At 34.8% G+C, this 12,576-nt stretch overlaps 1 protein-coding gene across 1 annotated transcript in view; it reads right to left on the bottom strand.

The window, feature by feature from the left end:
* The window catches only part of MAP4K5 (mitogen-activated protein kinase kinase kinase kinase 5), a 112,756-nt gene that overhangs the window by 34,191 nt on the left and 65,989 nt on the right, over window positions 1-12,576 (bottom strand). The window contains exon 14 of the mRNA XM_074365552.1: window positions 3,043-3,121. Coding sequence (XP_074221653.1) covers window positions 3,043-3,121 — 79 coding nt within the window. The remainder of the gene's footprint in view (window positions 1-3,042; window positions 3,122-12,576) is intronic.

The following is a 12,576-nucleotide window of genomic DNA, read 5'->3' as shown; positions in this document are numbered from 1 at the left end:
TCTAATTACGATAGCTGTAGAGTCCTTATTCTTAACATTGTTCTATGTAGCCTTAGTCAGTCTTTGGTATGCGTCCATTACCTGGCTAGAATTTACTTGTAAGTCAGCTAAAATCACATACTTAAATGAAATGTTGGTGAGTCACTTTCTTTGTGGATACCTCTCATTTCCTTTTGGTGTCAATTCTTTGTAATCAGTTAGTTTCCAAGGTAAGTGGACTCAACCACTAAGTGACTTTTCAGATGACAAAAAAAATTTTTTTAAGTTAATTTAGGTAATACATCCATATCTGGATCAGACTGAGGAAGTAATCTGCCTTGCCATTCATCAGGTTGGGAGGACGGACACAAGTCCAAATGCAAAGTCAGGAAGAAACAAGTTTTCTCCAAGAATATGCTATATATGTAAAGCATCACATGATGACCCCCCTCTCTGAATTACTACTGCTTTCTTACTGAGACACATTATTCTCTAAAATCATAGACTGTCAGAAATTGCAGTATGAAGTCACTTGCATTAAAATGAACCATTCTATTCTTGCTTGGAAGATCAAAGTCATGGATGGAGAGAAGCAGCCTCAATTTCCAACCTCGATACAGAGCTTCAAATAAAGAGGTTTCTCAGTACGACTTTCCAAGTTCCCAAGGATACAGGACTCTGAGTCTATTTTTACAATATAGACCTGATGTTCACCCTTTCATATATCCCCACTTTGCTTTAAGTTTTCACTTCAGTTTCACCTAAAATGGTGCATACTGGATGATCCTATTTATCTGAAGGTCAAGGATCATGTAAAAACCAATCTATGGTGACAGAGATCAGAACAATGATTAGCCTCAGCAGTGGGAGGGCAGGTGGAATTAGAGGATGGAAGGGTACTGATTGTGAAGGAGCATGAAGGAGCCTTCAGGAGATTCTGATAGTATTCTATATCTGGATCTGGGTGGTAGTTTTGTGAGTGTATACATATTTAAAAATCATCTTGCAGTACACTTAAGCATTTTACTATATGTAAGATAGCTTAATTTAAAAAACTGAAAAAAAACTAAGAATAGAACTAAGTAGGTGTGTACAAAATCTATTAAACAAACACAAACAAAATTATAAAATACTCCTGATGGACACAAAAGACTTGGGAAAATTTAAAGATAAACTGATCAATAAAATGACCTTCAACTCTACCATTTTTTATCTGGTACGTGAAGCACACAGAGCTCACTCCATGAAGATATTAGTACTCTGGACACTGATAAAAGAAATAAGTCTTGAACTTATCTCTAAAAAAGCCTATTTTGGTTAAGAACACAGAATATCATAAAGATGCCAACCCTCCCAAAGTTAATGTACAAATTTATGAGATCAACTAGATAAGTCGATTTTTAAGTTTATGTGGGGAAAATACAATAGCCAAATATGATTAAAAAAAGAACAGCAAAAATGTGTGTGCGTGTGTGCACGCACGCATGCACGTATGTGGAGGGGTGAGGGAGAGCAGGAAGAGGATTAGTTCTGACACATTTAACAGGTATTGTAAAGATATAACAATCAGACATGTGCAACTGACACACGACTAGATATATTCATACAACAGAAGGGAATTTCCAGAAAAAGCCCTAAAATACATGTGGTAATTTAGTACATAATAAAGATGGTATATCAAATCTATTAATGAAAATATTAGATTTTGAATAGATAGCATTGAGGCAAATGGGTACTCATTTAGAATTAAACTGAAGGTGAATCCATATTTCACACCTTCTACCAAATAAATACATAATACCAAAGACTTGAACATTTAAAAGATGAAACTGTACAAAGGCAAGAAGAAACAACAGTAAGGTTCTTTTATAACCTTAAAATCAGGAAGGCCTTGCTAAATATGACACACAAGCCAAAAGCTATATAAGGAAAGATTAATTGAATACTACACAGATGCATAAAAGAAAGAGAGCAGCTTTATAATGGAATACCAGATTTGCTACTTTTCTGTTTGGTATTTGAAGCCCTTAAGAGTTCATTTGGGATTATATAAGAAGATAGCATAAGAACATATCACCAACCTGAGACTAACAAAGAGAGAAAGTCTTGAATTACTGGTTTAACTACAAAAAGGCCGGACTGAAACAACTGACATAGGAAGAATGTTCTAACTCTCCGTTGACTTAGACTTCCAAAGCTGTACCCAGAAAGCTAGAAATACTTGGTTTCAAGAAAACTCAGACTTAAAATGCTCATATACAATAATTCTAATTAGCTTAAATATTTAATAAATTTATTATGGTTTATAATTTTTATTTATAGCTTATTTTACTGTAAACTACTTTAAATCTCTTTTGAAATAATTAGGCATTTAAGTCAATATACTTATACTTAAAAATTCTCTGCAAATCTGTTCTTCTAAATTAATGTGGCTAAAATGACAAACATTGTTGATAAAAAATTTTTGTCAGTGATTAATTTACTAAATAAAAATCAATTTCCCCTTATAAATATGCATTTTAGAAAATATTCATCTTAGTGCTAATCTGACTTAAAAAACTAAAACCAACTCAACTGTCCAACAATAGGGACTGTTTGACTATAATACATCAACAAAATAGGATAAAACCATTGAACGTAACAGCTATAAAGGCTAGGCTAATATATGGAAAATACTTCAATGTTAAGCAAAATTTTATGTATAGTATAAATTAAGCCATGTGAAAATATACATGATAAAAATCACAAAGGAAATTCAGCAAAATATTATCTGTGGGTTGGTGCTGGGTGACGTGATTAAGGGCAATGCTAATTTTCTACTTCTTTCTTTTTGCAATTTTCTGTATAATTTCTTTATAATTAGAAAATAAAAACTATTTAATTATAAACCAAGGGAATTCCATTATAAGCAAGAAAAGCAATTTTTATTTTAGAGGAATCCTGATATTGTTAAAGTATGTAGCCACAGTTAGTCTGAGATTTTATTATTCCAAAAAAATCCCACAAGAACACCCAGCTCAACCCTCCAAAACCACCAATTGAAAATGTATACCAAACACATACAATTTATTTCTGAAGCTGTCCGTTCAGCTCTGGCATTCCTGTTTGTAGATCTAATGGTATGACGAATGATTGCATGGGGCTGTGAATATAAACATAACATACACACTTAAAAAATTTCAGTAACAAAGTTAGGTCAACTTTCTCTTTTTAATTAAATGATTATTTATTGACAAGCATGACTACCTACTAGTAAAGTAAACTGTAGGATAACGTTAAAAAAATGAAACTAAGATACTTTAAAAGTTTATTCATTTATTCCATGTTTATACAGTACAAAATACTGAAGAGAGTCAAAGAAAGTCAGATGGAAATCTTATATTCAAAAGAGCTTATAGTCTAGGAAAATAAGACATACAAATACTTATAAAATTAGAAAATAAGTGTCATTCATTAAGATTACTATTAATGCCCAGAGGAAGGAGAAATGACTTCCATCTAAAGGGGTAAAGAAATTCTTCATGATGGAGTTATAATCTGATCTGGGGCCTTGAAGGACAAGTAGGCATTAATTGTGCAGCAATGTGGGCAATGCATTTTAGACAGCAGAAAGAATATGAGCAAAGTGATACAAGAAGAAAAGAAAATTGTGAAGGGTTTAGGGGAACTGAGTTGATTATTATTTGGCTACAGTGAACATTAGGTGAGGAGATGACAAAGCTGGAAAGGCAAACTTGAGGATGAGCCAGATCAGGAGAGGCTCTGAATGTTAGGCTAGGGCTCTCAATTTTATACTCCTGGTAAAATAATTTTTTGGAGATTTTACAGACAGGGAGTGACATCACAAGGGTCAGCTTTAAGAGTAATCTGATAAAGCACGTAGAGGGTATGGAGGGGAGAAATACTGTATGCAGGGAGACTGAGTAAGAATATTGTAGTAAATCAAGTGAGAAAGCTTACCTCTTTCACCCTTTTGTATAAATTCCTGATCTTACAACAAACAATGCCTTCAGCTCAACTCTTATTTACCAAATTTCTGATGACTTGCTCTCATTCACTGATGACTTGGACAGTGGCTCATACGTCTTTTTCTCTACTTTAAGATTCACCATCATACCAAAGGACTTCAAAAGCCCACTGCTCTGGACTTAAGTTTTCTGACCTCATCTCTAAAGACATTCTACCATAGTTCAATGCACCCAATACTACTAAGATCATATCCTGGACCTTATCAATTAGCTCTGATATATGAATTCACACAATACTCCAAACTTCTCATCCTTTAAGCTTACTCTCTCATTTACTCCCATTATACTTTTTAAATGTTCACACTGAAATCTCAAGTTCATCAATCCATTACTTTCTCACTCTTCATATGCATTTCCTCTATCTTCAGTTTTCTTCCTATTCAGTTGAGATTTGGCGGTCCAAAATTTCAAGCAATCTCTTGCATATAACCTAAATTTCATTTGTCCCCCTGTCCCTCAGTAAACTGGCATACCAAAATGACAGCCCTGGATGAATCAAACTAATCACCTTTGGTTTACATCAGGGGTGCCAATCACTGCTGGAGGAAAATGACACAGGAGAACACACTGAAAAGTCATCTCATTTGAGACTTCAGTTTTGCCCATAAATACTTCTCTAGTCATTTAACACATCCATTGTCCTCAGTTACTACTTTATAGCTTCACCACACTCTTCAAACCCACTTCCTTCACACTTTCAGGAGATGACATTGCCACCTAGCTCACAAAGAAAACAGAAATCATCAAATAGATGAAAACTTCTAGCTATACTCTCAACTATCTTAAAGCTAGGGAAGAAGTATTTCTTTTTTTTAAAACCAAAATATAGTTAATGTACAATATTATGTTGTTTCAATGCACTACATAATGATTTGACATTTGCATATATTATGAAATGATCACCACTATAAGTGTAATAACCAATTGTCCCCATACAAAAGTAACATAACACTATTGAACAGATTCCTTATGCTGTTTATTATATCTCTGTGACTTATTTAACTGAAGGTTTGTACCGCTTAATCCCCTTCACCTATTTTGCCCATCCCCACAACCTGTTTCTTCTCTGTATCTGAGTCTGTTTTCATTTTATTTTGTTTTGTTTTTTAGATTCCACTTATAAGTGAGATCATGTGCTATTTGTCTTTCTAGCTGACTTATTTCACTTAGCATAGGCCTCTAGATTCCATCCATGTTGTCAAAATGGGAAGATTTCATTTTTAATGGCTAATCAATACTCCATTATGTGTGTATATGTATATACACATACACTATATCTTCTTTATCCATCTGTCTGCTAATGGACACTTATGCTGCTTCCACATGTTGGCTATTGTAACTATGCTGCAATGAACATACAGGTGCATATATCTTTGAACTAGTGTTTTTGTTTTCTCCAGGTAAATACCCAGAAGTGAAAGTGCTAGATAATATGGCAGTTCTGTTTGAAATTTTTTGAGGAACCGCCATACTGTTTTCTTTTGTGGATGCACCAATTTACAATCCCACCAATAATGCACAAGAATTCCCTTTCCTCCACATCCTCACCAACACTTATATTTGCTCTTGTCTTGATGCTAGCCATTCTGACAAGTATGAGGTGATATCTCATGTGGTTTTGATTTGCATTTCCCTGATGATTAGTGATGCTGAGCATCCTTTCATGTGTTTGCTGGCCATCTGTATGTCTTCTTCAGAAAGGTGTCTACTCAGGCCCTCTGTTCATTTTATAATCAGGTTGTTTGTTTTTTTGATGTTGAGTTATATGAGTTCTTTGTATATTTTGGATATTAACCCCTTATCAGAATATATTATTTGAAAATATCTTCTCCTATTCAGCAGGTGATGTTTTCATTTCGTTGACATTTTCTCTGCTGTGCAAAAGCTTTTTAGTTTGATGTAGTCCCATGTGTTTATTTTTGCTTTTGTTTCCCTTGACTAAGGAAACACATCCAAAAAAAAAAATTGCTAAGATAGATATCAAAGACCGTAATATGTTTTCTTCTAGGGTTTTATGGTTTCAGGTCTTACATTTAAATGTTCATCCATTTTGAGTTTATTTTTATATTTGATTCAAGAAAGTAGTCCAGTTTCATTCTTTGTATGTAACTCAAGTTTTCCCAAGATCATTTACTACAGAGGCTGTCTTTTGCCCATTGTATATTCTTCCTCCTTTGTCATAAATTATTTGCCCATAAAAGTGTGGGTTTATTTCTGGGCTCTCTGTTCTGTTCCACTGATCTATGTGTCTGTTGTAATGCCAGTACCATACTATTTTGATTATTGTAGCTTTGTAGTATAGTTTGAAATGAAGGAGCATGATATGTCCACAGCTTTATTCTTCTTTCTCATGGTGGTTTTGGCTATTTGGGGGTCTTTCGTATTTCCATACAAATTGTAGACTTGTTTGTTTTAGTTCTGTGAAGAATGCAATTGGTATTTTGATAGGAAATGCACTTAATCTGTAGATTACCTTGGATAATATGCTCATTTTAACAATATTAATTCTTCCAATCCATGAGCATGGTGTATCTTTCCACTTGTTTGTGTCACCTTCAATTTCTTTGACCACCGTCACGCACTTTTCCAAGTACAAGTCTTTTACCTCCTTAGGTAGATGTATTCCTAGATATTTTATTCTTTTTGATGCAATTGTAAATAGGATGGTTTTCTTAAGTTATCTGGCAGTTTACTGTTAGCATATAGAAATGCAACAGAGTTTTATATATTACTTTTGTATCTTGAAACTTCAATGAATTCATTTATTAGTTCTAATAGTTTTTTTTAATGATATCTTTAGGATTTTCTATATAAAATATCATGTTATCTGTAAACAGTGACAGTTTTTACTTATTATTTTTTAGTTTGGATTCCTTTTATATCTATTTCTTGTCTGACTGCTATGGCTAGGACTTCCAATACTATGCTGAATAAAAGTGGTGTGAGTGGGCATCCTTGTCTTGTTCTTGATCTTTGAGGAAATATTTTCAGCTTTTCACCATTGAGTATGATGTTGGCTGTAGGTTTGTTATATGGGGATCTTTAGTATGTGAGGTATGCTCCCTCTATACACACTGTTGAGAGTATTTAACATAAATGGATGTTGAACTTTATCAAAAGTTTTTTCTGCATCTACTGAGAAGATCATTAATTTTTATTCTTCGCTTTAATATGGTGTCTCACACTGACTGATTTATGGACCCTTGTATCACTGGGATAAATCCCACTTGATCATAGTGTATAATCCTGTTAATGCATTGCTGAATTCAGTTTGCTCATATTTTGTTGAAGATTTTTGCATCTGTGTTCATCAGTGATATTGGCAGTAACTTTCTCTTCTTCATCTCCTTTTTTCCCTGCCAGTGGTGCCCCTGTCTGATTTTGGTATAAGGGTGATGCTGGCCTTGTAGAATGAGTTTGGAAGCAATTTTTTCTCTGCAATTTTTTGAACAGTTTGAAAAGAATAGTTGTTAACTCTTCTCTAAATGTTTGATAAAATTCACTGCTGAAAATGTCTAGTACTGGACTTCTGTTTATTGGAAATTCACCATATTACTGATTTAATTTCATTACTAGTAATCCATCTGTTTATATTTTCTATTTATTTCTGATTCAGTCTTGATAGTTTGTATGTCTCCAGGAATTTATCCACTTTTTCTAGGTGTCCATATTATTAGCATATAATTGTTTGTTGTATCTTCTTATGATTCTTTAGTATTTCTACAGTGTTAGCTGTTACTTCTCTTTCATTTCTGATTTTATTTGGATCCTCTAATTTTTTCTTGATGAGTCTGGCTAAAAGTTTATCAATTTTCTTTATCTTTTCAAAGAATCAGCTCTTACTTTCATTGATCTTTTTTTTTTAAGTTTCTATTTCACTTATTTCTGTTCTGATCTTTATTATTTCTTTCCTTCTACCTACTTTTAGTTTTGTTTGTTCTTTTTCTAGTTCCTTTAGGTGTGTGCTTAAATGTTTGAGATTTTTCTTGCTTCCTGAGGTAGACTTGCTATAAACTTTCCTTTTAGAACTGCTTTTGCTGCATCCCATAGATTTTGGATGGTTGTGTTCCCATTTTCATTTGTCTCCAGGTATTTTTTAATTTCCTTTTTGGTTTCTTCCGTGACCCATTGGTTGATTAGTGTTTAGCCTCCAAGAATTTGTATTTTTTTGTAGTTTTTTCCTTGTAGTTCACTTTTAACTTCATATCTTTGTGGTCAGAAAAGATGCTTGATAAGATTTCAATCTTAAATTTATTGAGACTTGTTTTGTGGCATATCGTGTGATCAATCCTAGAAAATATTGTGATTGAAAAGCATATCTATTTTGCTGCTTTTGGATGGAAAATTTTATTTTATCCATTAAATGCATCTGGTCTAATATGCCCTTTTAAGTTAGTGTTTCCTTCTATCTGGATGATCTGTCTACTGATGGAAGTGGTGTATTAAAGTCCCCTACTATTACTGTTATTGTCAATTTCTCCCTTTATGTTTGTTAATATTTGCTTTATATATTTAGGTGCTCCTATTGGGTGCATATATATTTACAACTGTTAGCTCTTATTGGATCCATCTCTTAATCATTATGTAATGTCCTTTTTTGTCTCTAAAGTCAATTCTGTCTTTAAAGTCGGTCTGATATAAGCATTGTTACCCCAGCTTTCCACAGATTTCTATGTGCATGGAATACCTTTTCCCACCGCTTTACACAGTTTATGTGTGTCTTTAAATCTGAAGTGACTCTTATAGACAGCATATATATGGGTTTTGTTTTTGTATCCATTTAGCCACTCTATGTCTTTTGATTGAAGCATTTAGTCCATTTACATTTAAAGTAATTATTGATATATAAGTATGGATTGTTATTTTGTTAATTATTTTGTTTGTTTTTGTAGTTTTTTTTCTTTCTTCTTTTACTCTCTTCCCTTGTGATTTAATAACTGTCTTTAGTGTTATGTTTGGATTTCTTTCTCTTTCTTTAGGGTATATATCTATTACAGGTTTTTGGTCTATGGTTACCAAGAGGCTCACAGATAAGCCCCACCACCACACACACTGCAAGGATTATTTTAACTTGATGATCTCCTAAGTTCTAACACATTTCAACAATGCTAAATTTTTGCACCCCACCTCTGCCCCATGTTTAATGCTTTTAACATCATATTTTACATATTTTGTGTGTGTGTGTGTGAATCCCTTAACTACTTACTATAGACAGAGAAGATTTTACTACTTTTGTCTTTTAACCTTCCTATTAGCTTTATAAGTGATTGGTCTATTACCTTTACTGTACATGTTTGTCTTTTACTAATGAGATTTTTTCTACTTATAATTTTGATATTTCTAATTGTGTTTTTTTCTGCTTAGAGAAGTCCCTTTAACATTTTTTGTAAAGCTGGTTCAGTGGTACTGACTTCTCTTAATTTTTGCTTGTTTATAAAACTCTTTATCTCTCCTTCAAAACTGAATGATAGCCTTGCCAAAAAGAGTACTGTTGATTGTAGATGTTTTCCTTTCATCACTTTGAATATAATGTGCCACTCTTTTCTGGCCTGCAGAGTTTCTGCTGAAAAGCCAGCTGAGAATGTTATGGAAGTTCCCTTGTACAGAACGAGTTGCTTTTCTCTTGCTGTTTTTAAGATTCTCTCTTTATCTTCAATGTTTGACAGTTTAATTATAATGTGTCTTGATGTGGATCTTGGTTTGTTTCCTTTACCAGGTTAGGAAAGTTTTCAGCTATTGTTTCTTCAAGTAAGTTCTCTACCCCTTTCTCTCTCTTTCCTTCTTCTGGGATCCCTGAATGTGAATGTTAGTACATGACATTGTCTCAGAGGCCTCTTCAACCATTCTCATTTTTTATAATTCTTTTATCTTTTTTCTTTCCTCTTCAAATCTTCGGTGATTTCTACTACTCAGTATTCCAGTTCACCAATCTGTTCCTCTATCTAATCTAATCTTAGATAGATTCCTATTATTGATTCCTTCCAGTGTATTTTTAATTTCAGCTACTGTATTCCTCAGCTCTACTTGGTTCTCTTTTATATTTTCTCTTTTTTAAAATCCTTATTGTGTTCTTCCATCCTTCTCCTGTGTTAATCCAGCATCTTTATGAGTACTACCTTAAACTCTTTATCAGGCAGAGTGCATATCTTCACTTCATTTAATTCTTCGTCTGAGATTTTTGTCTTATTCCTTTGTTTGGAACATATTCTTCTGCCTCTGTTTGCCTAGTTCTCTGTGTTTACTTGTAAGTCTTAAGTAGATCAGTTATGTTTCCTGGTCTTAGAGAAGTGACCTTATGTAACAGACACCCTTGAGGCCCAGCAGCACACCCCCCTGGGCAGCAGAGCTATATGCTCTAGGGATGCCCCTAAGTGGGTTTAGTGAGTCCTTCTGTTATGGCAAGGCCACCCACTGTAGGTAGGCCTGGCCTCTAGCTCAGTTAGATACTATGATCTGCCTGGTGCTATGGTGGCCTGCTGGTGGGTGGGACTGGGTCTCAGGGCTGATGATGGCCTACTGGTGGGCAGGGCCAGGTCTTGGCATGGCTGGCTGTGGGGGCCAGGAGGGCCCAGGGTTGGTGCCAGCCCATGGTGGGTGATAAGCCCCCAGGACTAATAGGGTAGAGGGAGAAATCCAAAATGGTGCTTGTCAACAACAGTATCTTAGTGGTAGAACAAATTTCCAATAATGGCTGTCACCAGCATCTGTGTGATTAGGGGGAGTAGAGTTGTCTCCTGCCTTTCTGAGAGGTTCTCCAATATCACTATGTGGGTCTGACCCAGGCTCCTTTCCAATTACTGCCTCTGTGTGCTAGAACTTGGACTATGTGAGATTTTGCACACACCCTTTAAAAGGAGAGTTCTTGTTTCCTACAATCTTCTGGCTCTCCTGTACACAAGCCCACACTAGCCTTCAAAGCCAGAAGTTCTGGGGCCTCGTCTTCTCAGTGCAGGACCCCTCACCTGGGGATCCTGATATGGCGCTAGGACACCTCTCTCCTTGGGAAGAATCTCTTCAATTGTGATTATCCTCATGTTTGTGGACTGCCTACCCAGAGGTGTGAGTCTTGACTATACCATGTTCCCATCTCTCCTACCGATCTCATTGTGGTTCTTGCTTTACATCACCAGTTGTGGAAAATCCTTTCTGTCAGTCTTCAGGACATCCTTATAGATAGCTATATTTTGGTGTACTCATTGGAAGAGGTGACCTCAAGGTCTTCCTACTCCACCATCCTGGCCACACTTCAAAAGAAAGCTTTTCAAGAAGTGTATCTTTAAGATTAAGTCCCTCTTTATAATCTAGATCCTGCCCTCTCCTTCCTTCTCAGGGACTTTGCCTATGCATTTTGCTTCTCTTGACTTTTCTATATCTAATGATTAAATCTTTTTCATAAACATCTAATCCTGTTCAACACTTTTTGCCTCATATAAAAATCAATCAATCAATGAATGGCCAATAAACAGACCGACAGATCGAAAGACAAACAAATCCACAGCCAACTTATTTTTCTCCAACTACTGCTCTCTTACTCCTCCCTTTCACAACTAAATTCATAAATGAATTACTGTAAGTATGTTTCAGTGTAATTTCTAGGCAGTCTTCTTGTTGGAACTTTCTCTGTCTTTCAATGTTCTTTATTAATCTTTTACTGTTCCTCTTAGCCTATTAGATTTTTTAATTTTGGGGAGAAATCTCAGGACGTTGTCCTAGGTCCTCTTCATTTCTCATTCTATATGCTTCCTTCGGATGATTACATTTACTCCTTAAGTTATCAACTACAATTGTATTTAATGACTCTCAAATTTATATCTCTAGTCCAAGCTTTTCTTCCCAAGCTATACCCAGATATCTAACTCCTTATGAGCCTTCTCCATTTGGAAGTCTGGTGCAATATCAAAATCACCATATATAAAACTGAACTCATCTTTCTTCCCAAACCTGATTTTACTCTAGTATTATTACCTTGATAAGTGGCACTTTTATATCCACCTGGCTGTTCAAGCCAAAATCTGAGAGTAATCCTTTTCTCATTCTCCACTCATGTCTACCTCCAATCACCAACTCTTTCATATTATTCTTCTTTTCTTCAAATTTTTAGTCTTCACTTCTTTTTATTTAACTATAATGCAAACTTACCGTTTTCTCATAATTAAATGTGATTGTGTATTCAAAACTGTTTCTACACAACGAAGACTTATAATAAAAGGAACAAAAAAGAACATGGTACTGTAGTTTAGAAATTCCTTTTAACGTATTTCTGTGGACATCAAATCCACTTCTAATAAGTTTATGGAAGTACAGAAAGTGAGTTGCACATCAATGATGTCATCAGTTTCAGACATTTTTCAAATACAAGGGTTCAAATGACACAACTGCCAAGAATGAGGTCACGGTGACCCCTCATTACCTGGAAGATGTCACTGGCCTATTTTTTTTTTCTTTCATATTATTCTTGAATCCACTTTTTTCCCTTGCCCTACCACCTTAGTCTGAAACATCACTATCTCTACCCTGGATAACTTTGTTTTTCAGGTTTTCAGGAAAGAATCACCAACCTGAAGTCACA

The sequence above is a fragment of the Camelus bactrianus genome, chromosome 6 (genome assembly GCF_048773025.1).
Source record: "Camelus bactrianus isolate YW-2024 breed Bactrian camel chromosome 6, ASM4877302v1, whole genome shotgun sequence".
NCBI classification, from domain to species: domain Eukaryota; kingdom Metazoa; phylum Chordata; class Mammalia; order Artiodactyla; family Camelidae; genus Camelus; species Camelus bactrianus.
Note: the sequence above shows the minus strand (reverse complement) of the source record. Positions and strands in the feature narration are given on the sequence as shown.